This window comes from Gadus macrocephalus, chromosome 19 (genome assembly GCF_031168955.1).
Source record: "Gadus macrocephalus chromosome 19, ASM3116895v1".
NCBI classification, from domain to species: domain Eukaryota; kingdom Metazoa; phylum Chordata; class Actinopteri; order Gadiformes; family Gadidae; genus Gadus; species Gadus macrocephalus.
The window spans coordinates 1,391,235-1,417,106 of NC_082400.1; the positions used below are offsets into that span (position 1 = coordinate 1,391,235).

The 25,872-nt window shown below is 42.9% G+C and overlaps 1 protein-coding gene across 4 annotated transcripts in view; it reads right to left on the reverse strand.

The window, feature by feature from the left end:
- Positions 1–289: 289 nt before the first annotated feature.
- The window catches only part of plppr1 (phospholipid phosphatase related 1), a 92,353-nt gene continuing 66,770 nt past the window's right edge, over positions 290–25,872 (reverse strand). For 2 of the 4 annotated variants that reach the window (XM_060038840.1, XM_060038836.1), the window contains 4 exons: positions 24,293–24,543; positions 19,669–19,845; positions 4,753–4,884; positions 290–2,513 (listed from right to left, as the gene is read on the reverse strand). In XM_060038840.1, coding sequence (XP_059894823.1) covers positions 2,481–2,513; positions 4,753–4,884; positions 19,669–19,845; positions 24,293–24,543 — 593 coding nt within the window. In that variant the 3' untranslated portion in view covers positions 290–2,480. Of the gene's footprint in view, positions 3,032–4,752; positions 4,885–19,668; positions 19,846–24,292; positions 24,544–25,872 lie in introns of all 4 variants that reach the window. The other 2 variants (XM_060038838.1, XM_060038837.1) reach the window with 2 other exon arrangements.

Here is a 25,872-nt window from a genome sequence, read left to right on the forward strand (position 1 = left end):
TTCAAACAAAATGCTTTCCCGAAAGCATAGTTGGTAACAAACGTCGTGAAAACGCTCATAGCTAACGAGGACTCCAGGGGTACTCGTAGGATGCTAAGAGCATCGTTAGCCTACGATAGCCTCAGTGGCGTCACCAGCGGACATTCCGTGTATTGGATGCGTTTTATTAAAACACATCCAATACCACGGAATGTCCAGCTGGCGCAATTTCGCAACCAAAAACAGTGGTTACCGCCGATATATTACTCATAGACTACTGTTAGATTTAAACAGCAAAGATAGAGACATGTTAGAAGTCAACAACATAATTTATTGCAGCAAATAAAAATTCCATTTCCATACAGTCCTTCACCTGTTCATACACACCCTTCGGTCCCTCACCTGATGATACACACCCTTCAGTCCTTCACCTGTCTATAAACACCCTTCACCCTTCAGCCCCTACATTAAGCCCTGCCCTGAAGTGGATGCAGAAAACATGTTGAATTACCGAATGATATGTCAAGTTTGGGAGAAGAAGAGATAGCCAGTAGCCACACATTTTGGCTACAGACTATTTAATTTGTGGACGAACCGAAGAAAATAAATATATGTAGCATTTAAAAAAGAAATGCATTTCTTTTATTTTTAGAAAAGAAAAGTGACACTCATTTGACAATGATCATTGTAACAGTATTCAAATCATGAAACATATCTATAAACATATTTTTCTCCTTCCCTCATGCTGGGTAAAGCGTCCAATAGGGACAAACCAGGAAGTGGAATCACAACAGTGTTACAATCCACTGGTGCGCTGGGGAGAGGGGTGGAGGGTTTTAGAAGGAAATGGTGGATAAGGAAAGGCTCTTTAGCGATGTTTCACTATGGGGAATTGGCTGGAACTACTCACACTCAATCCTGACTATAGGGGATTGAGAAGAGTAAAATGGCTGTCGTTTCCACGCCCCATGGTGACATCGTTAATAGACCCCTTCGTATTATTTCCCCATTTCCTCACTCGGAGATCAGGGACTCATGCCCTGAACAGCAAGTGTGATACCATAACTTATCCATGTTTACAGCAGGCAAGCAGGTCCAAACAGATCATAATGATAATCATACAGACTGACTTTTTTTTTTACAAAAATTCAGTCAATGTCAGTCAATGAAAAAAAAAAACGGAAACAATAGACATTTTCTTATTATTCTGTAAAAATGAGTAACATCACAAGACAACATCAACGTTTAACAAACAGTTTTGTTATTCTCGTGCCACAGGGAACAAGATGATGGGGGAGCAAACAGGCAGGTCACCTGACAGGATTTGATGCCGAACAGTGTGAGTCAGCTGACAGGAAGTGTGCAACTGTGACTGTCAACATTGGCTACAGCACTCGCTCTTACAAAATGTACAAAACACTGTTTTTTTTTCCTAACTACAAATATTCACACCGACACAGGAAGCAGACGACTCCAGGTTTCAAATGGTTTCAAGGGACTTAAAGAGCCCCCATTTGGAAAATCTATTGGCCTTTACAAGCCATTACAAAAGTCACCCATTTGTGACATCAAAAGTGGGAGTCTACCCAGATATATGAAAGATAGAGAGCAACCTGCCAGTTTATTGGGCGGATTGTACAAACTGGTCTGGTCTGATCAATCCATCATGCATCTGGATTGACACAGAATATTAGATTTTTACATGGCTTGTAATTGGTAATCAATTTCACCCTGGAGGTTTAATAGGGGCACTTTACAAAAATTGCTTCAGCGGCCAACACCAAGATCTGAGCAGGATTTTAAGGAAATGTGGATAGCCAACAAACCCCCCACCATTAGTTAGATTGTTGAGATATGATATGTTTAAACTGTACGATCTGTATGCTAGGTCCAGAGGCAAAGCGGGAGAAAAGCAAAGGTATACCAAAACCTCTGCTAGTGTGGTTCTGTTGCTCAAATTATTCATTATTGTTGGTTTAGCTGGCAAGAGGTGGTTGTGTTTGTATATATCCTACCTACACATCCTTAAAAATGCTTGCCCGAACCCGACAACCACTGTTGAATTCTTCTTGAGTCAATTGTTGCAAAGGGTTCAGCTTGGCAGGCTAGCAAAGGGAGCTAAACAAGCTTATGAGCTAAGCTACTTTGTGTGATAAGTTTGTTTTCTAAATAAGCTGGTGACTATGCTAAGATAATTTGTGAACCAAGCTAATTAGTAAGCTAAACTTCTTTGTGAACTGCACAAACTAACAATAGTTTGTGGGCAAAGTTAGTTTGTGAGCTAAGATAGCTTGTGAGCTAGTTTGATACCATTCTAAAACGTGCCGTATGTTCTCCTCCCCACAGGGTATTAACCCTGTGGGGTGTAGGGTTTCTCCAGCGTTCTGCTGGGGTCAGCCGATCAGCAGGGTTAGCAGTCAGAGCCACGCGGCCGTGCGTCCACCTCATTGTGTCTGGAAGTGCTGCGGAGACGCAAACGTGACCCGGTGCTGACCCCTTAGTCATGTGACCTCCGTCATCGACGCCGAGTGGTTCTGAAGGTCAGGAGGAGGAGGGGCGAGTGATGGTGTGGGTGAAAGAGAGGAGGTGTACAATTGAAAGAGAAAGATAAGAGTGATGGATAATGAAGTAAACAAATGGAGGGCGGAAGAAACGGGGGAAACAACTCATGTCAATACAGAAAGGAATTGGCATTGCGGTCAATTCAAAGGGTCCTCAGTTCGTGTTTGTCTGTGTGCCTGGGAGATCATCTTGATGGATGGAGAGCAGAGGAATAAGGTCTAAATAGACTATTTTAACCAGGGGGGAGCGTTGGAGCAACACGAGGAATGAACAGAGGAGGTTGTGTGTCCTCCAACTCCCATCCATTACCAGTTATCACCACACAACAAGGGGCAGACGTCTGGGCTGCTGCTCGCCCTACTGTGTTTGTGTGTGCAGATGAGGAGAAGAATAACAGAGGGAGGCTGTCTGTGTGCAGGGATGTGACTCTCATGAAAGCCTCTCTCCCTCTCTCTCCAAGGTGTTTGTCTTTCAAAGAGCGCTATTTCTTCTGGGTGTGTGTGTGTGTGTGTGTGTGTGTGTGTGTGTGTGTGTGTGTGTGTGTGTGCGTGTGCGTGTGTGTTTGAGGAAGAATGTTAAAAAGCAAAAGGGATCAAATAAGAAAGTAAAAGGGAAAGCAAGTGAGAAAATATAAATAAAAGAAATAGAGAAAGAAGGAAAGAGGAAAGGAAATAGAGCGAAAGAAAGTAAAGAATTAGGCATTATATAGGATGAGTTCTGGAATATAATTATATGATTAACACAGGTTTGTGATATTTTGACATGTGACTGTGTGTCTACACCAATGTACTGTCAATCACTGTTAAGCGATTATTGAGGAATCGAATGGATCAAGTTGTGCAACTCAGACTAACAATGATAATCTAGTTTGAATGTCTCTAGAAGAATGAATATGAATATTGAGCACAAAACATTCCATCAACATTTTGGAAATTAACCACAAAATATTTGCGGTATAGATTTTACATTTAAATGCACAGTACTAAAAGTATCCTGAAGGAAAGTAACAGATAGCGGCAGAAACACGCATAGAAAAATGGCACAAACGTACACATAAACACACACACGCTTATAAGAACAAACAAACACGCACACTCAAACACACAAATGTTCAGTCGGTTAGGGGTGGGGCCTTCCATTTAGTTTAAGGGCTGAGTAAGAGGTTTATTTAGGTTTAACGGTTATTAGTGGGTTTAAAGGGGTTTCAGCAGATTTAAGGGGGTTCTGTGTAAGCGAAAACTTAAGGGTTGCATTATGTTTGAGGGGCTTAAGCATGCTTATAGGGTTTCAGCAGATTTAAAGGTGTAGTGTATAGAATGTGTGTTGGCACAAATTTATTCTATTTTTAATATTAATTTTTTCATAAATAGTTATGTATATGAATCGTTGCGTTTTCGTTGCCTTAAAATAAGTCGCTATCTAACTTGCAAGCTATGACCATACTTTTAAAAAGGTAAAAAAAAACCTCTTATCTATTAAGGAACCTCATCCCTTGGCTGCTAAATGCTATGGTAGATGTTAACATCATTTTTGAAGTAACTTCAGGCACCTTACAGGCCACCTTAGATTCTTCTATGCTGTTTGAAAGAGAGGGGAGTCAGTAGGTTTTAGAGGATGATTAAGGGGTTTTGCTAGGTTTAAGGTGTTCTAGGTACCCGAGTATTAAGTGTTACAGAATGTTTAGAGAGGAATCAGGTTTACATTTTTTATAAATTCACCATTCAATCAGAAAGAAAGAAGATAAAGGATAAATTTATTGCGAGCAAAGTGCCAAAAATAGCAAACTAATACAGAGCACTGGGCCTATTGTATCAGATAATGAGGTGAAAACGTACGTAGGCACCATGAGTCAAAAGGTTGTCATTCAGCTGTCAAGATGTCCTTCAGCCTGAGGTTGTCAATCAGCATGCTTCAGTAATCATCTGTCCTATGGGTATTCACCTTGGACTGCATTTGGGTCTAATTCAGTATAGTTGCGTGCTTCTGCAAGTTGCATTACAAAAAAATATTAGCTGTTATTTTTAAGACACACAACTGTGAGTTTAGTCTTTACATCAATTTGATTCATACTTCTACTCCTTGATTAGTTTGGGGTGGCAACCTGCCAGTTTTAAATTGTTTCAGTAGGTTTGAGGGGTGTCGGCAGGTTTAAGGAATTCTGGATAACTGAGCACTAAGGGTTAGAGTATGTTAAAAAGTGGTTCTGCTTACCTGAGCACTAAGGGTTTCCAAAGGACTCTCCACCCGTGGGAAGGTCATTAAGGGGAGACCGCGGTAATCTTCAGTCTTCTGTTGAGTGACAGCACCGTGGACACCCTTAAAGTTGTTCACCACACACACACCCTGGATAGTAACACACAGTTCAATTCAATTAATCCCCTAATGCATTTCCTTCAGCTGTAAATCTACGTTTATAATTATTGGGTGTCAAGCAACAAAGTTGCGAGACAACCTATTGTTTTTGTATGAATTCCTATTATTATTATTATCCTTCAGTGGGAGTCAATGGCAGCCCATAGAACCGCTTGGCGAAAAGTTGTGAAATCTGGCACACTGGTTCAAGACAGCCCCATTAGCCCATTAAGCCAATGTCAGATCGCTAGCCCAACAGCTCTAGCGCCACCAACAGGTCAAAGTTGCACATGCATTCATGTTTATAACTTTCGACCCATTTGTCCTATATTCACAAACTAGGTATCATTGGATTCCTTGGTCCAAGCCAAGTTCAACGCACCCTATGACGTCATTTTCCGCCATGATGGATTTTCCGCCATCTTGGTTTACGTCAAAAACCTTCAAAATGCTACTTCTATCACAAATTTTGTCCAATCATCTCGGAACTTGGCACACATGGTCATCAGGCCATGCATTATAAAAAACCTCGAATAGACTTTTCAAATTCAAGACCGTTTGCCCGCTAAAGCCAATCAAATTTGACCGCCAAGTCGCCAAACAGGAAGTAAGCCGATATCTCAGCAGCCCTTTGACATATCATAACCAACCTTGGTACATAGACCCATGGCCTCATAAAGGTTACACTGATTGAATTTGGTGACTATTGACCTCTATGGAGTCAGTTTCCTGCCATAATTCAAACCTGAAAAAAAAAGTTTCAAAGGCTTGTAAGTCTGGGTTTGAAAACTCAACACCTTGTAAAAAAGGTTTTGCAACACTGAAAAAAAGAGATTATAACCTGAAAAAACTAAACTAAAATTCAAACATCTGTAAACATGATTTTGTGTTCTATTTTATCTTCTTCATCATTTTCACCAACACATTTTCAAAGTTCAAACAATTTCACCAGCGCATTTGCAGAGTTTCAAATCTGGCACTGTTCTAACAGTGTATTTCATTGTTGCCCGGTTTTGAAACCTTGTAAATGGGATTCTGCAAACAGGTGTTCATACATTGAGAAATACGTTTTGAAAGGTTGAATATTGAGTTTTAAAAACTTGTAAAGGTGTACGTTTACGACATTGCAACGTATTTTTTCAGAACTGACTTTTCAGTACTGACTTTTCAGAGATTTGACCACACAGGCGCAAGCTTTGAGTCACGTGAATATTGGCAGTGTTCTGACGCCACTAGTTTTGAAACTCCTGACAGTCGAATCTGAAAAAAATAAAACTTTCCTGGGGGCGGGACCATTTAGCTCTAAACCTATTGGTTGCTCTCGGCTGACGTACATTCCAATCACATGTGCCGTTCACCGGGCTGTGCGTGATTGACAGTGCTCTGCCGATGACACGAATAACAAGCGACTTTCGCGGTTGATTTTGATTTCCATTTTCTGGAACCATGGCTGTTGGTTCCAGATGACACGAATAACAAGCGACTTTCGCGGTTGATTTTGATTTCCATTTTCTGGAACCATGGCTGTTGGTTCCTTCCCAAAGTGAAGGCTGCAGCCTTGCTAGGACGCGTCCTTGCTAGTCGCGTCCTATGGAGATGAGACTATGGTTCCAGAAAATGGAAATCAAAATCAACCGCGAAAGTCGCTTGTTATTCGTGTCATCGGCAGAGAGATTATCACGCTGATACGTAGTACTTCCGCATTCGGTGTTCTTTGTGCACTGTGACATCCGGTGAATCACTCATCACTCTGGCAAACTGATGATGGAGGACCGGCAGTTCACTTTCACGACATCCCTGGTAAATGTACCCAAAGTCACGTTTTCTGAAGTTCACAGACTTACCGAACAACACTCCATAACAGCCCGCTCCAAACTGGACAAGGGATTGTTTATTTTTCGAGAAATATATCGACTACGAATGTGAGTGTCTGCTAGCTAGCTAACGCTAGGTAGGTTGGCTTATGCTAACGTCAGTTTGGCATCAGCTCAGTCTGGAGGGATGATGAAATGATAAGACATGAAAAATAAGGTAGACTTGTACTTCTTTGGTACATATATGAATGTGTATCTTCAGCAGAAAGTGAAATGAATGTGAAATGAACTGAATGAATAAAGGAACTGAAAGAATAAAAGGATTTAATTCATTCCCTTTTTCTGAGTACATAATTTACTACATTACATATTAACATTATTTTGAATACTTTCAGGATGGACTGACTGGACTTTAAAATTGATTATAGATGAAAGACTTTTCATTCAATTACATACATGTCATTCAATATATACAATGTTTTCAGTATACAGAATTACAGCTCCGGAAAAAATGAAGGGACCACTCCAAATGTTCAGTGCCTCTCGTTTTAATATTTATATATTATATTTATAGGTACATGTTTGAGTAGAAACACTATTCAACAGGGATGTAGCCTTTTAAATCAAGTGGTCCCTGGAAGTTGGTCATCACACAGCAGACGGTCCACAGCTGGTTGACTGTCGCAGACAAGGTGAAAGGACAGTGCGTTCCCAGATGCGGTATTCCTTGACTCTGCCTATTGCTCTTTCTACGAGGATTCGAAGTCGGGCGATTGCTTGTGTTTTCAGAGCATCCTCTTCGGTGAACTGCGCAGTGGTTAGAGATAAGTTAATTAGTATTATTATTGTGAGTGCTTCAGTCCATCTTAAACATTTGTCTACATATCTTAATGGTCACATTTGGGTCAAAGTTTTAATCTGAAATGTTCATTCCTTTCATGCCTACCCGTCATCTTGAATGGTGGTATAATCAGCGTTGCCCCACGATCAGCTAGTGGCTTCTTGATGGTGAAACCCTTGTCTGCCATGCAGCCATCTCCTGGCTCCAGTAAATCCAGCAGTCAACTTCGTTCAGTCAGCTCTGGGTCGGAGATGGAGCCGGTGAAGAGACTTGACACAAAAGTCACGGCACTACAAGGGGCAATCCCAATCAAGGCCTTAAAGGTTGTTGTGTTCTTGTAAGATGATGTTCGGGTAATCATCATCTGGACTGTACTGCACAAATTTGCTTGGCATGGTGGACTTGCTGTTTACTTATCCAGATGGGGAGGGAGCCAAGGAGCAGGTAACGGTAGTTGGCCCACGGTACAACAACATGGGAGACAGTGGACACCCTGACCTGAAACATGCCAGCCAGCACCTTCTCTTGCAGGCCTGCAGCAACCCGGCAGCAGAAGAGAAAAAACTCAACCAGTCGCAGTCTACACGTTGGATTGGGAGAAATGGGTTCAAATGTTTGTTTCCTTTTTCTGAGCTTTTGACCAATAAACCAACATGGAGGCAGATGGTTGAATAAACTCCCAGAAGTCACAAAAAACATCTCTTGATGTGAATCTGGTGTAAAAAATGATGTCCTTGCCTGAGACACAAAATCTGTGAAAAGGCACTTGAAGTCTTGAACCACTTTCAGCTGGGACAGCTCTCATCAGCTCCTTAACAGTTTCTTCCAATTGCTGTATGCGTACAGCAGCAGCATCCAGTGCACCTGTATGAGATGAGGAAAAAAAATTAAAACATCTAACCCAGATTTTGGCTGTGACTTGCATATTGGAAGCAGTTTGGACCTCTAAAGAAATTGCTTTTTGTAGCTCAATATTGCTTTTAAAATTGGCTTTTTATAGCTCAATATTCACCTTTACAGATATAGAATGCAACATTTGTACTTGTGATGAAGCTTTTCACATTGTGGTTTGGTCAAATGCTGGGACATCAATAAGACTAAACATTTTGTGCCCAAGTTCTGAAAAGTTGACCTACCTCCTCGGTATAACCTACTAAGAGCCCATTCTGTGATTAAACCATAGGTAGCACATCCTGTCAGGTAGGTGGTTTAAGAACAGTATGGGGTAATAGTAGGCCAATATTTCAGAACACTAACAAACACTGACAAACCTGGTTTAGGAGCAGAACCGAAATCATGTTCTGTCATCACCACCGAAGCTGCGATCTCCTCCATCGGCTCTTATTCACAGGGCAGCGGTTGCTCATGAGGAAGGGCTGGGTGAACGTCATGGCCTAAGCGAGTTGATGCTCTTTTATAAACAGACCCACTTCTTGGCAGTCCCCAGTTGTTTCACTGGAAACAGGAGGGTACAGACCCGATTTTCAGTCGCTTGGTGTGACCCCGGTTGGTTGCTAGCTGTAGCGTTAGTGTAGTCTGATTCACTAAAGTGCCGGCTACAAACAAACGTGCTACCTTGTTTTCTTTTAAAGTTTGGCCCTTCATCCCGGCGAACCGCTTGAATCCACTTCTTCCATAGACTCAATTCAGTCGGGAATCCATGAAAACCTAAGTAGGGTTGGTGTTGTTTGTTAGATGTACAAAGTGGAACAGAGCAGTGACATCTAGCCTTTGTTTCAGCCATTGTTGAAGTGCGCCGGAAGTGTTCATGCACAACGAAGACAAATCCCGCCAACGGAACCCGGAAGCGTGATAATCCCGCACAGCCCGGTGAACGGCACATGTGATTGGAATGTACGTCAGCCGAGAGCAACCAATAGGTTTAGAGCTAAATGGTCCCGCCCCCAGGAACGTTTTTTTTTTTTTCAGATTCGACTGTCAGGAGTTTCAAAACGAGTGGCGTCAGAACACTGCCAATATTCACGTGACTCAAAGCTTGCGCCTGTGTGGTCAAATCTCTGAAAAGTCAGTTCTGAAAAAATACGTTGCAATGTCGTAAACGTACACCTTTACAAGTTTTTAAAACTAAATATTCAACCTTTCAAAACGTATTTCTCAATGTATGAACACCTGTTGGCAGAATCCCATTTACAAGGTTTCAAAACCGGGCAACAATGAAATACACTGTTAGAACAGTGCCAGATTTGAAACTCTGCAAATGTGCTGGTGAAATTGTTTGAACTTTGAAAATGTGTTGGTGAAAATGATGAAGATAAAATAGAACACAAAATCATGTTTACAGATGTTTGAATTTTAGTTTTAGTTTTTTTCAGGTTATAATCTCTTTTTTCAGTGTTGCAAAACCTTTTTTACAAGGTGTTGAGTTTTCAAACCCAGACTTACAAGCCTTTGAAACTTTTTTTTTCAGGTTTGAATTATGGCAGGAAACTGACTCCATAGACCTCTAGGGGGCGCTGTTATTAATGTCGATGTGTTTTGACTCCTCTCTCTTCACATGAGTATATTTAAAACTTATTTTCCATGTCTTGTGATACTATCAGACCTCCCCATATAGCTCATATATTACTTCTTGCAGAAATAACCGCGACAGCCAAACCCCCCAAACCGGAAACATGCCAATATCTCAGCAGCCCTTTGACATATCATAACAAACCTTGATATATAGCCCCATAACATCATCATGGGGACACTCACTGAATTTGGTGACCATTGACCTCTAGGGGGCGCTATAATTATCCTCTCTCTTCACATGAGTACATTTCAAACTTATTTTCAATGTGTGATGATACTGTCAGACCTCCTCATATAGCTTATAAATTATTTCTCATGGCAACATCAGAACTTGGCCACCATGTTGAAAGTTGTCAAAATCAGTTGTAAATTTCCACAGGCCACAAATGATGTCCAATCTTCATGAAACTTCATGAAATCTTCATGAAACCAAGTTGAACAAATATGTTAAACAGCTTTCTCAAATTCAAAACCGTTTGGCCGTGACAGCCAATCAAACTTGACGTTGCTCATTAATGGGTAGACACTGCACTCGTGTGGCGCTCATTAATGGGTAGACACTGCACTCATGTGGCGACAAGCGGTACTTAATGTATAATGCAACAATGACTATATTTACCATTCCGCCCACCTACTATATAAACTGCAATTCCCACTGGATTAGATGCTTCACGAACCACCTCCAGAACGGATGCTTGTTTACATTGTGTCTCTTTTAGGGATATTGTTCCGAATACCCCTATGTATTTGTGACATTTGTTCTGTCAGGCAGACTGTATTGCGCCCTTACCACTGTATTGCGCCCTGACCCCACCGTCAATCACGGTGGGGTCATTTTCCCACATAATGCTCATCCCACCGGCTGTCGGTATTGCCGATTTCCGAGACGGTCGTCATGTAGCCCCCTGGCCGATTACGTCCATCCGGCAGAATTAGCCTACCGAGTCCCATTATGCTTGACACCCACATTGCTGCTCGCAGCTATATTTTATATTAAGGCTATGATTAAGATCACACCCAACACTTGATCAAATAAAAGAGGAATAGTGTGATGTGACGGTGAGCCGTGGTAGATGTGTAACCTGTCAACACCAGCCCTACTGCAGCCGGTGGATCTGCTTCAGCCACTGTATCTGGGTCGAAGTGGATGTGATACCACTCTATGATCTTCTGAATGCAAGTTTGAGTCATCTAGATCTATTAATCGCGTTAAACTGCAGGGAAAATCGACCAAATAATGCAACTTATAATGAAACATTTAATGTTATAATTTGGAAATAAATTAGAAAGTATTGTCTGTTGGGGTCTGGTCACACTGTCACCCACTAATGGACGGATAAATCACTAAACATCCACCAGAGACCCCTCGTCACGTTTGACTACAGCTTACCAACCCCCCCCCCCCCCCCAAAATGCCCCTGTATCAACCCAGCACTGTGTTCCATCATTGAGTCGGGAGAGAAGCGAGGGTGAGGTGGTGTTAACTACACAGGAGAGCAGCGAGAGGAGCACAGAGCACTAACACAAACACCACCTCCATAAACACCATGGGCCCACCCCTGAGGAGAGAGAGGGGGGGAGGAAGAGAGGGGGAGGGGGAGAGGAGGAGAGTGGGAGAGGAGGAGATGAACTGTCGGAGGTGAGGAGAGGGAGATTAGAAGTGGAGAGGGAGATTGGAAGTGGGGCGGGAAGGAGATAGGGGTTGAGAGGGGAGGAGAAGAGTGATGAGGGGGAGGGGATGGGAGGTATTAATAACAGAAGGCCGGATGATCTGTAACAGCTGAACTGGCCTTGATCAGGTTTCTGAACCCTGCCCTAGTAACCATTCAGCAGCCAGCTCCCCAAACCACCCCTCCCCAAACACACACCTCCTCCAAACACACACCTCGCCCAAACGCACACCTCCCCCAAACACACACCTCGCCCAAACACACACCTCGCCCAAACGCACACCTCCCCCAAACACACACCTCGCCCAAACACACACCTCGCCCAAACGCACACCTCCCCCAAACACACACCTCGCCCAAAACTAACAAGCCCCCCAAGACACTCGCCTCCCCAAACAAACCTCCCGAAACACAAAAACCTGACCCACACTTCCACTAAACATACACCTCCCCAAACACACCTCCCCAACACATGGCTCCCAAAATAAACCTCCCCCAAACACACACTACCCAACCACACCTCACCCAAACACACCTCCCTCAAACACAGACCTAGAAGTTCACAAAACACTTGTCCAGTTCATATGCAGTAGGAACCTTCTACAACAGCCATATAGTACATCTCTACTAGAGGCAGGCGGACATCCTTCAATCACAAAGGCCCTCCCCTTCTGCTGTCACCCATCCGACCGCATTTCTGAAAGAATATGTATATGGTAGTCACGGGCGATAGAGAAGCCATTTTTTCTTTCCGTTTGAAATGTGCCATGTATGAGGTTTACGAATTCAAAAGATACCTTTGAAGTCTAAGGTGACATATTATACCATCAGATGTTACTAAGATTAACCGTTACATGCCGTTTGGAAAATCTGCCTCTTCTGACATCACAAGTGGGCATGTCCACCTTCAGAAGAGGCAGATTTTTCAAAACAGCTTGCGAAGGCTAATCACACTCACATCTGGTGGTATAATATGTACCTTTAAGAAAGTCGCAGTTTGTTGAAAAATACGAACATTTAGTTTTATGTGAAGTGCACTACATCTCTTGTCTTGCACAAATAAATCATCAACAACAGCGACTCCAGATCATTTTATAACGTCACTTACGTGGCTTTTGGGTTTGTAGCCATAATAATTTTGTTTTAGGACCGTTTTTTTTAAAATTCGGACCTTCTTGACTAGGTTCCTTTTAACTGACATAAATCCTCTGCGTAATTCAGCCCAGTCCAAACTGTATCAGGGACTGATCAGTCTCTAGCTGTCGACTATGTTGTGCTCTTCTATGGTTCGTGGCGGACTGTGGAAGGGAGGGACTCAGGCTCTCTTCAGAGGAGGGGTGACCTTTTAAAGACATTTAAATCATAAAATAAGATAAGAATTTGAAGATGAATGTATAATAAAGGTATAAGAAGATTGAATAATAAATATTCCCATGCAGTCATTTGTAATAGAAAGCTATGGCAAACAGGATCACATTGAACACCTAGTTCAGTTATTAATCAGTAAAAAGGTCTGGAAGTTATATTTCAGATGCATTTCTAATCCAGAAATGTTAACTTTAATTTCCTGCATAGGGTCATATATGAATGGGAACGGGGATCAAAATGCTTCATCTGTGATTTGACAACAGTATCAATACAGCTTATTTTGTTTGCAAAAAAGCTCAGTCTTTGAACAATGTCTGGAAACTGGACACTTGCTGAATAAGGGGGCTCCTCTCATTCGGCGAGTCTACCGGTGGCTTACATCCATAAGGGTTGCATACCGCTATCTGCTGCACTGTCAATGGCCCATTTATTCTGGCGTCACTACGCCACGTAAGAAAGAGCTGCATGGCTGATCAGTAAAGATCTCTCATGCTGCTTTAAAGGTTATCTCAGTAAATTGACTTAACTATGTTTGACAGAGGCCTCGCGTTGTATATGGTATTGTAGAGCGCCGTGGTATATTAGAAAGCTCTAGAAGGCTGGCTCTGCCCCCGTGTTGCAGTGCGGTCACAGGGGTTGGGGTCCCCTGTCCGCCCAAACCTATAGATGATTCCCCTCCCCCCTTGGGCAGTACCCCCGGACCTACAGCCATACACCCGGGGGGCCTCAAGGGTGCTAGAGGAATACTTTGATGCTACACTGTTAACTTTGGTGTGATATAAACGAGGAAGGAAACAGCCCATAGAGCAGACGATAGAAGCCCAACAATTGATGAACACGATTGTTTTGGAGAATAGCTGTAGTATAGTGCTGTAGTCCAGTGGGAGCCTCTCCCCAGACTCCCACCGGTGATAGATTATGAAATGGCTTAATAGCTGATCAATATCACACCTGCACGACCTGACTGAACCCATCCCAGTCGCATAACTTTAACTGAACCTGCACATGTTCAGTTCATTTGGGTAAATGCACATGCTGCATTTACCCGATTAATCAAACTCCAGAGGCGACACAATCTCGGTCTGTGTGTGAGAGAGTGTGTGTGTTCTGTCCAATTATTGAGGACCAAGATGGCCGTCCATCACATGGTTCACTGTCGACACCCACCTCAAGGGGGTCATTACCCACTATGATTAGATCACACACATACACGCACACGATTAGAGAGTGAGACAAAGGGAGAGAGAGAGTAAGGTAACATGTCTTCACTGTTGGGTGATGCTGACCTACAGCTGAGAAGCAGCTATCGGAGAAATTATCATTGATCATCTATACCATCAGTTCCCTCTCCTTATCTCCATGTCTCCCCCCCTCCCTCTGAATCTCTCATCCCTCTTCCCCTCCTCTTCAGGTTCTCTCCTTCTGCCAATCCTAAAACGTTCTCCTTGCCACCTCCTCATCCCTCCACCTCATCCTGGTTCTCCTCGTTGTGTCTCTTAATCTCCTCCCCATCTCTCCTCACCTCTTCCCGTCTCTCCTCATCAGCCTCCTCTATCTCTTCTCACCTCCTCATGCCTCCTCCCCCTCTTTCTCCACCTCCTCCCCATCTCTTCTAACCTATCATGCCTCCTCTCCCTCTCTCTCTCCACCTGCTGATGAGTGTCTGTCACATCCTCCTAAACTTATTTTGTAGATGCCCAGGTGAAGTGGGTCATACCATGCGCGTATTGTACTGGACGCACTTGAACACAATGCCTTTGAATTACACTCTGGAAACGTTGGTTTTCCATCAAACCAAACATGAACCGGAATCCACTCGTTCGAGGTAGGAACCCTGGAATAGAAGCAGGGACTGGTTCCTAATCATTGTCAACCTTCAGAGCCCTTTCTCCTGATCAGCCCATGCACGGCCTGTTAATCACCCCACTGCCACTATTTATGAGCGTACAGCTAATAGACCTGGGTTGCTGTGTATACCTGCACCATCATCAATATCTCTGGCCAGGATCTGCTCAGATCCTTCACACTCAACGTCCGAAGAAAAATGGATCAGGCATTTCTCTACATTTCACAAATTCAATGTCTACTGGTCATAACACCCAGAACATACTCGAACATGAACAGCTATTGTGCCGCAGACGTGGTTCTGGTTCTGTCCACTACTTTCTTTATGAAACTAGTTTGAGCAGCACTGATGCATTTTCTTTTTCTTTTTAGCTAACCCAATGTTGATTGTCTGCTTTGACTGTAGTTCGCCTCACTAACTACAGTCAGTCTACATTAAAACATTCTGTCTTTGCCAAACAACGTAAATAATCAGGTATTATTTAAAAAAAAACATTCCGCCCTTCTTCCAGCGTCAATTCCGACAGTTTACGAGGGGACTGTGTGCCCTTAAGCTACGGTATTAAATGTACGGCAACCTCCTTTAGGTCCTCAATCTACTTTGATGCCACTAGAGCACATGTACAAGGCGTGAGGAATAAACTAGATCACAGCAGCGGCTTCTGGATTAAACCATTCAGCCCTCAAGGAGGAGTATGTGATAAGAGAGGCTGCCCCTCACCCTGCTGACTCCCTCTGAACACCGTCTGACAGCCCGGCAACACACTCAGCACAGCAGAGGGGGAAGGCTGGCCGCTCTGACCCGCTTAAGACCGCTCTGTCCCAGTCTTGTTTTAGTCTTGTGATAGACTGGTCTTGTTTTAGTCTTGTGATAGTCTGGTCTTTTTTAAGTCTGGTCTTGTTTTAGTCTGGTTTTAGTCTCTCCCTCACTCCATCTCTCTCCCTCCCTCTCTCTCTCCCTCTCCCTTGTGTTCAATAAAGCTTGACCGACGGCTGAATAAATGCCTGGTGATGTAGGGAGCGCCCTCTGCCTCCTGTGTGTCTCTCCGTCTGGCATGCGGAGGCTGCTGCTGTCAGACATTCTGAGGATGCGATAGCCTGGCTCTCTGAGATAGCTTTCCCTTTCTTTTAGTCGGTCGGCCCCCGGTTTGGAGACTGCAGAGGTCAGCTCTGCGTGTTTACCTTGGCTTTCTTCTTGGTATTCAGCAGCATGGACAACCTTAGCACCTCACCACAGTACCAATGCCGCGTTACAGGGTCTCCTCTATACTAGAGGATCATATAATATTATTTAACAATTATTCGCCGAAGGCGAAATGAATAGTGGGGAATAGCCCCTGAGACTGAAGGTCGAGGGGTCTATTCCCCACTTTTCACAGACTATTCCCCACTATTCATGGAGCCTGAAGTATTAAATAAGATAACACTTTTTGCCAGGATATATTTGTTTTTATTAGCGTGACGAGAACACCTCCACGCAATATCCCGAGTTTGAGATCTCAATTATGGGATTGCCCAATATCCCGAGATCGCGAACCAATTAATTTGCGCCATTTTAGGAGGTTCATGTGTAGCATATACTAAACTACTATAGACACTACACTTCTGAAGGGGCTTTTCTATTCAAATGTATTTCTGCACTGTTGCATTTTAGGAGTCTTTGTAAAGGCATCTGACAGAACTTTGTGTTTGAAGTGAGCTATAGAAACAAACCTGCTAATACCGTAACCTGATTCTACTAGTCTATCCCCTTCTAAGAAACCTGTTCACGTTCACCACAGAATAACTGAACGACCATTCCTATCCCATTTCTCATTTCTGACTTTCAAATGAACAAGGCAATACCTTAAAACATACTTAGCACTCCACGTACGTTTCATGAAATACAGTTGGGACCCATATTAATTCAGAAACGCTTCATAATTCTCTACAATCCCCTTGCACTTTCTTCTTATCCATTTCACCCCTGCATTGCAGTCCCTGAGTCTCCCTGTAATATCCAACCCGCCCTGAGCTCCACATTAATCCTTTTGCTTGGAAGGACTGTTGCGCCCATCTTCATAAAGTTAGGAGGACCCACAGACCTGTAGAGGCACCTCCTAATGAAGAGTAGGGAGCATCAACAATAGATTTTTTTGGGGTGGAAAAGTTCCCACAATAAAGCTTAAACATAAATGTTTTAGAGTACTAAGTGAATTACATCCAGCAATCCAAAAACAATATTCAACATTTGCTAGTATATTCGGCAAGTTATCCTACTGAAACTTAACAAAAGAGCAATACACCTAAACTTATGGACATTATGTTTCCATAAAAAACAATTTCAGATCTTACAATGTAGCCCTGCATATTTTAAGTATTCACCAATAAACACCCCACCGAAATGGTACATTCCCCCGGGAACACCCCTACAAACACGCAATGGCAGCGCAACATGGTGTGTATTTAATTTGAACAGGTTTCATTTAATGTACTGATTGATGTACCAACAAAAAAGACAAAGTGAATTAATCTGAACAAGGGCACATACTGAGAGTGTCAACTTGGGTTTGTATGGATAAAAATACATTTTGCACAAATGCTCCCAATTTTATTTTGAGGTTGGATGGATACAATTCGGTTGCCTAGTCAACCAAAACAGTTGCAATTTTAAGTTGCCTCTCGCCCGCCTCTCACCCGCCTCTCAACCTGTTTCCCTCACCCCTAGACACGCTCTGCCCTCCGGCCGCGTGTTGCTTGGGTTCACCCAACCCTCCAGAGGTCAGGGCAGCAGCAACATGCTATACTATGAACCGGTTTGGCCTTTGGAGCCGCGCGGAGTAACAGACCAACGTCCACACAGAGATGGGGAATATCCAGTATATATGCAGGCTTGGCCGTTTGTTGGATGACCCCTTTGTGTACAATTCATTGGGGGCCCGGTGGGAATCAAACCCCTAACCCTGGCAGTGTGTATGCCTTGCTCTGCCAGTGGAGCGAGACAGGACCAGATTGATAGATATATCTATACATCTATCTATATAGATATAGATATCTACATATATATAGCTATATCTAAATATTTCTAGATCTAGATCAATATATAGATATTAAGGGTGATAAACGCAATAATAATGTTGATGCAAATTTTTGTGAAAGCCACAATGAATGTGGATGCATTGACGTCCTAACACGGCCCTTTAGACGGCTGCGACGTGCTCAGCTAGACCTCCATCTCATCGAGAGACGAGCGTGAACTTATGGTCAGATGGCCATGAGCAGCTACAGGAGCCGACCAGGGGACTCACAAACTATGGTGCAAAAGTCGAATGTGCACAAGACGAGGCAACTTATGTTTGTCCATCATTTAACGTACTTCCTCTTAAAATCGCAAAACTCTCATAGAGGCAGGCTACACCGAACCATTAACATATAGACCGTTTCATTGATCTGAGTTAAAGGAATAACCAGCCTGCATCTCACTGGAAGCAGGCTTCACTCCCCCCGTCTGTGGGTTTCATTCTTTAGGTTTGAGCATATAAGAGTAATCCTGTGCTCGTCATTATTCACACATCCCCTGTTGGTTGTAACTATTGAAGTATCCATACCCTCACAGGACAAGGCTGCTCCCCCTGCTGCTATCTTCTTTATGTGAAACTGACTTTAATGGGGGATCAGCGAATGATTCCCAAAATAATGAGGTCTCTAAACGGCATGAACCAAGCACACTTGCATGTCAAAAGTTAAACGGGAAGCAAAACTAGGCTTTCTTCAAAAACAAGAATAAGCTTGCGATGAAAGACTTGAATCTGTATAGGCTCCTTTAGCAAACTGTTATTAATGAGGACATTTTTTACTGTTGTTTTGACTCACTTCCTTACCCAATGATGCATTGATCAACTTGATTCCACGGGTGCAAAACGGGTGCAAAACTTGAATAAATCCCAATCAATGAATACTAAAAATACATATACCGTTGATCAACAGTTGCTATGTGAGCTTTTTTGGAAATAAAAAGAAGAGGGCTAGCAGCAGGTCTTAAATCATCAAGCATCTTTCTAATCATCGTTCTAATGCTGTAAGTCGAGATTTAAGCATATCGTAAATGTTTGCCCAGATGGTTTCAGCCTGTTGTTTTTTTGTTAAGGCTAGACAAAAGGTTGGACACACTAAATTGTGTTTAGGTTCTTACTTGATGTACAATAAAATATAAACATACATTTTTAGCTAGCATTATTTGTTGACTCCCATGGACAAATATACAAGTAAAAAAAAATCCCTTTGTGGTGCATTTTGAACAGATAAAAACAAATGATGTGTGATTATTAACTATGGAAAACATGCGATTAAGTATTTGAATCGCTTGACAGCCCTGAGAGAGAGAGAGAGAGAGAGAGAGAGAGAGAGAGAGAGAGAGAGAGAGAGAGAGAGAGAGAGAGAAATATCTATGTATATTTTTATAGATATAGATATAGAGCGGGAGAGAGAGCGAGAGCAGAGAGAAGACGAGAGAGACAGACAAAGAGAGAGAGCAAGCTTGATAAAGGGAGTGATAGACAGATAGATACAGCGATAAAGCATCTATTTCGCGGTGTCTTTCTCACTCTCTCTGAAGATAAAACCATAGATGGAATATTATACAGATAGTCTAGATGAAATATAGCAGGGAGCCTTTGACGGTGACCTTATCTGAACCAGACCCCTGTGAAGTTGAGTGGAGTCTCACCAGGAAGAGGGCGACGGCCGTGCCCAGGACGAAACCGGCCAGGACGTCCGAGCAGTGGTTGCGGTACTCGGACACGCGGTTGAGGCCGGTCAGGAAGGCGGAGCACAGCGTGACCAGGCACAGCACAGGCTTGGCCAGCCGGCTGGACTTGGTCCTTATGGTGCTGGTGATGTACATCTGGAGGAGAGGAGCACGTTAGCACTGAAGACGCCCAGGGACCCTTCCCCCCCAGATCCTCATCCCTCCCTCAGGGGGAGAGGCAAAGGGCCTGAACAGGACCTTCTACCCATGCGCAGTCAGGCTTTGAATGCACACCTTTCTAAATCCATTATTCCAAATCAGACAGACACATGTAAGAGATGTAAACTTTCCTTAGAGCTGAGGTAGACATTAACAACGCATGCCTCATTAATGTCACTCCACAGAGAAGGAGGTGGGGAGAACTGTATTTGTCGTTGTTTCTCTTAAATCACCATCAAAATTATTATTATTATTTTTTTTTTTTGACCTGCGGCCCTTTTTTAACGGTCTGAAACGCAAGTGAGAAGCACGAAGCGCAAGTAGCTTTGTGGGCGGATTACACACAAACACACAATAATAATAATACTAATAATACTAATTGCTCTAACGCGAGACAGTGAGAAGGGGGAGGATTTCACCTTCTCACACTTACCATTATTGTAAACATTATCGTTATCGCCTTGTGTTCATAATATGCAAGTGTCCCCCCATTAATATACATTGCCATGGACTGTATTATGTGTTACGAGTTTAGTTTGCATGTGTTTAACAGATGGGTGCACAAACACGCGCAAAGCATCACCCGCATTCATTCATTCTTTTTTACACTCACTCGCTGTAAACTTATGTTTTCTCACGATCAAATACTCATCAATCCTAAAGGTTATGGGCTTGTACAAGATGTCTATGTCAAGAAAATATGTGTTTGCTGTACGGTGTTTGCGGAAGCATTGTTTTTAAATCCAAGTTCTTACCGCTGTATCAACTGTTCTTTCCCAAATAATTTAAAGGTCCCATGGCATGCTACGTTATGGATGCTTTAAGTGGGCTCCTAACACAGTATTTGAAGACTTTCCCGAAATTCAGTTGTGGTGCAGAATTATAGCCACTACGAGTCAGTCGCACATTGAGCTTTCCCCAAACGCGTCGTTTCGGTGTCCGTAGCTTTAATGCAAATGAGGAGGAGAGTAAATAAAAAAATTCTGTGAACATTCTAGAACACTCCGGGTGCTCCGGCGGGAATCCTGGAGCTCTATATCTAAATAATAAAATATAATACCTAGATATCTATATCATATAATATATATTATCACGGCCAAAAGCTGTGTGCGCCTCCAGACGATATTATGAATCTCGGGTTCTCCGACATCTCTGGTTCTTCCACTTCCATATCAATCTGAAGTAGACTGAACCGCATGCAGCCCGCTGCCGGCTGGCAACAATCCCTTTCTCCTCCATGTCGCATTTCATGTGCTTCAGGGAGTCAAAGCCAAAGATCCTTTCCCCCAGTTCCTTCTCAACCATGGCTGAGATAACCCCAACTACAGTCTTGTTGTGGAAATACCAGAGACGTCAAAGAACCGACGTGTTATGCGCCATAACACCAACAGCAGAACGGTTATCCAAATAACAACACTTGCGTTACAGTGTGTGAAATCACACACTGTAACGCACACACACACACACACACACACACACACACACACACACACACACACACACACACACACACACACACACACACACACACACACACACACACACATTCAGAGCTCGCACAGTCGTAGCTTATTGTCTAATTGGCGGGCCAAATCCTCTGGGCGTGCAAGGCATAGAAAGGGGAGGTAACTTGGCCCCTTATGACGACATATGGGGCCACATTCCAAATCAGCGCGCCTGAGCTTCCATTTTTTCAACGGCGAGCAGGATACCTACTGCTCGTTTTACACCGAACGCAAGTATTAGACACAAGGGGACGATAGGCAGGCAAGGGAAACTCATATTAATGTCAGAAAACCTCATAAAGTGAGATTTTCATGCCGTGGGACCTTTAACCAACGTTATAATTGACCCTTAATTCGATTTTGTTTTGGAAGGCTGGGATATAGCCTACTTTGCTTGAGTTTATTATTATTCTATAACGAATGGCATAGCCTACTAGTGTTAATTCATGCAACCCTATGGATTAATTTTTTTCCACAACCCACATCATCATCATAATATTTAAATTAGGCTAATCATTTGCATGTTTGTGCTGTGTTTAGCCTACTGGTGTGAAGGCTAATGTTGCAGTTCTGACCTGCCATGGTACGTCAAATTAGCAACACCAACTGCGCTATCCACTATTGCACTTAGACCGGGTATTTTTCGGTCAGTGGCGCAATGGCTTTTTCGATCAGTAAAATAGCACCATGTATCATTTGAGCAGGAACACGCCTCTGCTTTTCGCCGACACGCCTCTCAGGGCTGAAGTGTAGTGGTGCGAGTTTGCTGCGGGGGAAAATCAGCTTCACGCCGGGTTCAAACTAGCAACGAGACATGCGTCAGTGTAGAAAGTAAATTGCGCTGGGTAGAAGATAGGGCCCCTGGTGAGAGTGTTTCCTAAGTGAAGTGTGTTTTTAGGAGTGTTTACAGCATGCTCCATTGATAGCTCACTTTACTTAAAGTATGCAATTAAATATGCTTAACAAGAGAGGGAGAGGCAGGCAGTGGAGAGTCATACACAACGTGGGGGTGACTTCAGCATACTATCATTTAAACCAGCATTGTATCATCAGTTTATTTGTAATAATCATTTCCGAACCAGACAATAGTTAATAGTTGATAATATTATTTAGTGTTATGTTTGCAACGGCCAGTCCGTTCCTAACCAGAAAATAACCCTTGCAGCTCGCACGCTTTGTTCAAGATATAAGGTGGAAAGTCTGCTGTCAGAGGGTGTACAATTCCCAGGAGGTACAGAGTTTTATTCCCCAGTGCAGTCTGCCTCCAAGCGTCGATGAGCGAGACGCCATGGCTCCTAGCTACCCCTTGATGACTGGTATCTGAATTCTCTGAATTCAATATATTTCAAATGCATTCCTAGTTCATGACACCCCACATTTGGATGCACCTCCTCAGCCCTTAGAAGGTTGTTATGTTGTGCTACTCCTCCTCCTCTCCGTACACTTATGTTTTAGCTTTGCTCCCACAATATGGTTATCCATTTCAGGATGAGGCTCTGTCTCCTCCCAGGGCCATCGCCTTCATAACACACAATCTCAACACTTGAGGAGTGGCAGTCTGTTTTCTTCTTTCAGACTTCTCCCCCTTATAGTGTAATGCTATTCAAGAAAAGATACTTAATTATCCTTATTTTTACTTAAAAGCTTTAGATGTTTGTGATAACAGATCTGCGGCAGCAGTCGGAATACAGAGAGAAATATTAATAATACATGATACTACTGCAAAGGTCCCAAACATTATTGGTAATTTTCAGTTCGTAACTCTGTTTTAGATAAACACTGTTCGCCTTTAAAAGTACTTTTCTTTTAGGTCTTGAAAGACGTTCTTAACGTCATTCAACTGTAACTATGCCGTTTTATTTTGTTAAAAAGTACAGTATTTTGCTTAATTGGCAACTGAAAGATTTGCCTTAAAGTCCTCCACCAGCACCAGCTCAGCAGACCATGAAGGATATTAGAGACTAAATGAAAACTGAAAGGAAAATTGACTGAAACATTCTTGCCTCATTGAGAATGAATGTCAGGAATACATAAATAAGTTGTCCTACAAAGTTTAAAGGCCTTAAATCCCCCTTTAACAGAAATGTGTTAAGTGGTTATATCCCAAAGCCAAAGAAGATGGGGTTAATATCCCAACCAATAGGATAGGGATGCTAGCCTCTGTACAAGTAATTTACGTGTACATGTATGAGTGTGTGTGGATACTTAGATAGATGAGTGAATGCATGTGTACATACATGTGTGTGTGTGTGTGTCTCTCTGTAGCCCCTTAAACACATGGTCTACGACTAGTGCTAATCCGGAATATTTGAATATTCTGATATTCGTTCAATCAAATCGAATATTCAGTATGCAAATGCTTTTGGTTCCTTTTTTTTTTTTTTTATGGGAACATTTTCTTTATCATAATTTCAATATTATTACAACCTGTGGTATATTTCAAAGCGCAGGTGGAAGGTTGGGTTTCATTTAATCTAAAAAGCCAAGTTAGATCCCAGGAAAGAACTTGTAGGAAACAAGGAAGGGTGCGTGACTTCTGTTTGAGACTAAGGGCCTTACAGCCTCAGTTGGGTAACGGCAGCCATCATCAGAAGGGCCAAACATGGGGTGGTTCAACATGGGTTTCAACTAACAACCCCATGTTACTAAACTAAAAATAAAAATATTTACTGTGTCTGCGTGCGTGGGTGCGTGTGTGCATTTTCTTGCGTGCATGCGTATGTGCGTGTCTGCATGCGTGTGTGCGTGTGTGTTTTTCCGTGCTTGCATGCGTATGTGTGTGTGACTGCGTGTATGCGTATGTGTGTGTGTCTGTGTTAATTTGTCTACGTGCGCGTGTGAGTGTGTGCATGCGTGTGTTTATGGGTGGTGTGTCTCACCGTCAGGTAGACGGCGGCGTACACACTGAGTGCGGCATCCTTGGAGGGGAAGGAGCGGCGTGCACGCTCCACCAGCGCTGCGCTGCCCGTGCACACGTTGCCATGGGCGACGAACTGCTGGTGTAAACGGCAGTCGGCGCCAGTGTAGTTGGGCTTGCAGATGGACAGGAAGTAGGGAGACAGACCGCCAGTCACCACCTGGCCCGCATTAACAAAGATGTCCGTCGCGAACAGACCGAAGGCAAACACACCTGGAGTAGAGAACACAAAGTAGAGTAGAGAAAATACAACACAGATTAGACTAGAGAACACTGATTGGAGTGGAGAACACAGATTAGAGTAGAGAACAGATTAGAGTACGGAACAGATTAGAGCAGGGAACACAGGGTAGAGAACACAGATTAGAGTAGAGAACACAGAGTAGAGTAGAGAACACAGAGTAGAGTAGAGAACACAATAGAGTAGAGAACACAATAGAGTAGAGAACACAGATTAGAGAAAACAAATTAGAGTACAAAGATTACAGTCATGAACACAGATTCGAGTAGAGAACACATATTAAAGTAGAGAACACAGATTAGAGTAGAGAACTGATTTGAGTAGAGAATTGATTAGATTAGAGAACACAGATTACAGTCGAGAACACTAATTAGAGTCGAGAACACATTAGATTAGAGTAGAGAACAGGTTAGAGTAGAGAACAGATTAGAGAAGAGCACACAGATTAGAATCGAGAACACATTACCGTCATTTTCAGACTATAAACCGCGCCTTTTTTCCCATTTTTCGATTCTGCGGTTTATATAACGGTGCGGCTAATATATGGATTTTTACAGCTAACGGCCACTCGGAAAATTAGTATTCGAAGCTTAAATCAGTATTCGGAGCTTCGTTGTTTTTTTTCACGTAGGCTACGTGACGTTACCAGAGCGAGGGAGGCAAACTATAAGCGTCAGCGACACCAAGCAGAGAAGCGAAAGAGGTGGAGGAAGAATAGATATCTTGTTTCCCTTTACTTTATAACACAACATTAGCGGGATCTCGGGAGGAAAAGTAATACTTAGCGAAATGCTAACCTTAGCTTAGTTGTTTGTTTACGTTCGCTGTACAGCGCCGCGCCAATCAACTGTGACTGGTTTGCTGCAGAGCGTGAGCGTCTTGGGAATACCCAGACAATATAATGGATATAATATGGACACATAAGACAATCAATATTCGGTATTTGTTATGGATTCGGTATTAGATACCCATTTATTGTACAAATTCCCTGAAAAGATGCACGTTCCAGGATGAATTGAAAAGCTCCCGTAAGGGCTGAGATGGCAGAGGACAGCTGATTTGGAACGGAGCAACAGCTGTCCGCTTTCACGGGGAAAAACTAAGGAACTTCAACCTACTCAGGCCATCAATTAACGTTCAAAAGCTATTAAATCTTCCAAAAAAATATGCCGATACTGTCAAAATCGGTTCCAGGAAGTATATAGGGATTATTTATGTTGTTTTTGATGTTGTTTTTTTCTGGAACGAGTATTTGAATATTCGCTCGGAAAAACCAACGAGTATTCGAAGCCTGAAAAATG